Source organism: Lucilia cuprina, unplaced genomic scaffold (assembly GCF_022045245.1).
Source record: "Lucilia cuprina isolate Lc7/37 unplaced genomic scaffold, ASM2204524v1 Scaffold_5078, whole genome shotgun sequence".
In the NCBI taxonomy this organism is placed as follows: domain Eukaryota; kingdom Metazoa; phylum Arthropoda; class Insecta; order Diptera; family Calliphoridae; genus Lucilia; species Lucilia cuprina.
Genome location: NW_025810019.1, coordinates 1 through 2,361, shown reverse-complemented (window position 1 = coordinate 2,361; position 2,361 = coordinate 1). Strand labels below are relative to the sequence as shown.

The window sequence follows — 2,361 nt, the reverse complement described above, 5'->3', positions numbered from 1 at the left end:
GACTAGACTATAGACTAGACTATAGACTAGACTATAGACTAGACTTTAGACTAGACTATAGACTAGACTATAGACTAGACAATAGACTAGACTATAGACTAGACTATAAACTAGACTATAGACTGTGATTGTATAGACTTTAGACTAAACTAGACTTTTGACTATAAATCAAATAAACGAATTAAATGTTTACGAATAAAGTAGTTTTATAATCCAAAGATTCTTGCAAAAATTCTAATTAAAATTAGAACTTGTATTTCCTAATTTAAAGTTTATTTTTACTTCGTGTTGCCATGACAGGTACATATGTATGTGTAATATGTTCAAGTTGAATTTGGTATGCATAGATATGTATTATTTTTATTTTATTTAAATTGTTATTATTTTTCCAGAAATTTCTATTGTTTATATTTTCTCTCTTCAGTTATGCTGCAGATGCTGGGGCACGTAGTATTTTGGTCTACGATATTACGGGTGGTAAATCATATCGTATTGTCTTACCCAAAGCAACCTGTCCCACCAATGATGTCCTCTATATTGCTCTGGCCGCCCAACCTGATGGTACTTCTACTTTATTCTTCACTTATCTCAGTTCACCTCGTCTGTATTCAATTAAGGGGGAATATTTACGAGTGGGTCAGGGTGCTGGGTCCATTGTAGATGTGGGTGCTAAGCCTTATGGCAAACAGATGGTTATGTTGGGTGCTGATGGTGGTAATTCACTGTTTTTCCGTTATAAAGGGGAAAACGACATATATATGTGGGATTCGGAGACATGCTTTAAATCAGCAAATCTTCAGGAAGTGCAACGTGGCGGTGATTGTCGTCTATCAACACAGGTAAATATGCATGGTTGATGGATGTAGTATGTTTGTTTGTGTGTATCATGCATGTATGGGGTAATAAACAATAAAGACATTAATTGTTTAAAGGAATATGTGTGCATATGAAGGAGAAAGGGTTTGTGGCATACATATGTCACCATATAGTATGTTAGTGTTTACACTAAATCGATTATTATGAGGGGCAATAAGGTGCAACTAATTTACTGTGCTTGTCGTTATTAAAATTACTAGAAATGTCCTTAAAACATAGTATTGTTTGTCCATGCTATTTTGTATCCGTTTAATGCAGCATACACTAAATCCTTTATACTGCCTCAGTAAACATGTTTTTTTATTGATTTATACACTACTTGCTTACATACATATGTATGTATGTATGTATGTATGTATGTATGTATGTATGTATGTATGTATGTATGTATGTATGTATGTATGTATGTATGTATGTATGTATGTATGTATGTATGTATGTATGTATGTATGTATGTATGTATATTATATAATTGTATATCTACTTTAACATTTTATTATTCCTAGGTTTTACCTGGCCATAAACGTTTTATGTGGGCTTTGGAAAGTAATTTTCATGATTTTATATCCGAACGTACTGGCTGCAATGGTGCTTCAATTATACTACATCCGGTTGTACGTGAATGTGATGACTAAAAAAAATATTTAGTTGTTGCAAAACAAAACTTTGTCTTCTTACCAGCATATTTTATTTTTTTAGTATTAAGTAAGTAATTTAAATTTTTTATTAAATATACTTTTATACTCGTGCTCATTATATTTATTACATATTTATTTTTAAGTTTTAAGAAAATTTTACTAAAGATAAAACATTTTTGTATAAAAACTGTTATAATTTTTTTTATAAATAAAATAATTTTAACTAAAGATAAAAACTGAATTTATTATTAATAGTTCAGACAATAGACTGTAGTCTACAGTCTTGAATATGGATTACTACATGTTGTTGTATACAGTCGAATCTATAGTCAAGTCTATAGTCTAGCCCATACTCTAGTCAAAAGTTTAATCTTTAGTCTAGTCTATAGTCCAGTCTATAGTCCAAAGTCTAGTCTGTAGTGTAGTCTATAGTCTAGTCTGTAGTGTAGTCTATAGTCTAGTCTATAGTGTAGTATATAGTGTAGTCTATAGTGTAGTCTATAGTCTAGTATATAATCTAGTCTATAGTGTAGTATATTGTTTAGTCTATAGTCAAGTCTATAGTCTAGTCTATAGTCTGGTCAATAGTCTAGTCTATAGTCTAGTCTATAGTCTAGTCTATAGTTTAGTCTATAGTCTAGTCTATAGTTTAGTCTACAGCCTAGTCTAGAGTCTAGTCTATAGTCTAGTCTATGGTCTAGTATATATTCAAGTATATATACTAGTATATATTCTAGTATATATTCTAGTATATAGTCTAGTCTATATTCTAGTCTATAGTCTAGTCTATAGTCTAGTCTATAGTCTAGTCTATAGTCTAGTCTATAGTCTAGTCTATAGTCTAGTC

The 2,361-nt window shown here is 30.7% G+C and overlaps 1 protein-coding gene across 1 annotated transcript; it reads left to right on the top strand.

The window, feature by feature from the left end:
* Positions 1–347: 347 nt before the first annotated feature.
* On the top strand, positions 348–1,636 carry LOC124421194 (the record flags this gene model as incomplete). Its single annotated transcript, XM_046956038.1, has 2 exons — positions 348–839; positions 1,383–1,636. Coding segments are annotated over 2 exons (621 nt in total), but the record flags the coding sequence as incomplete, so codon positions are not given.
* Positions 1,637–2,361: the final 725 nt, after the last annotated feature.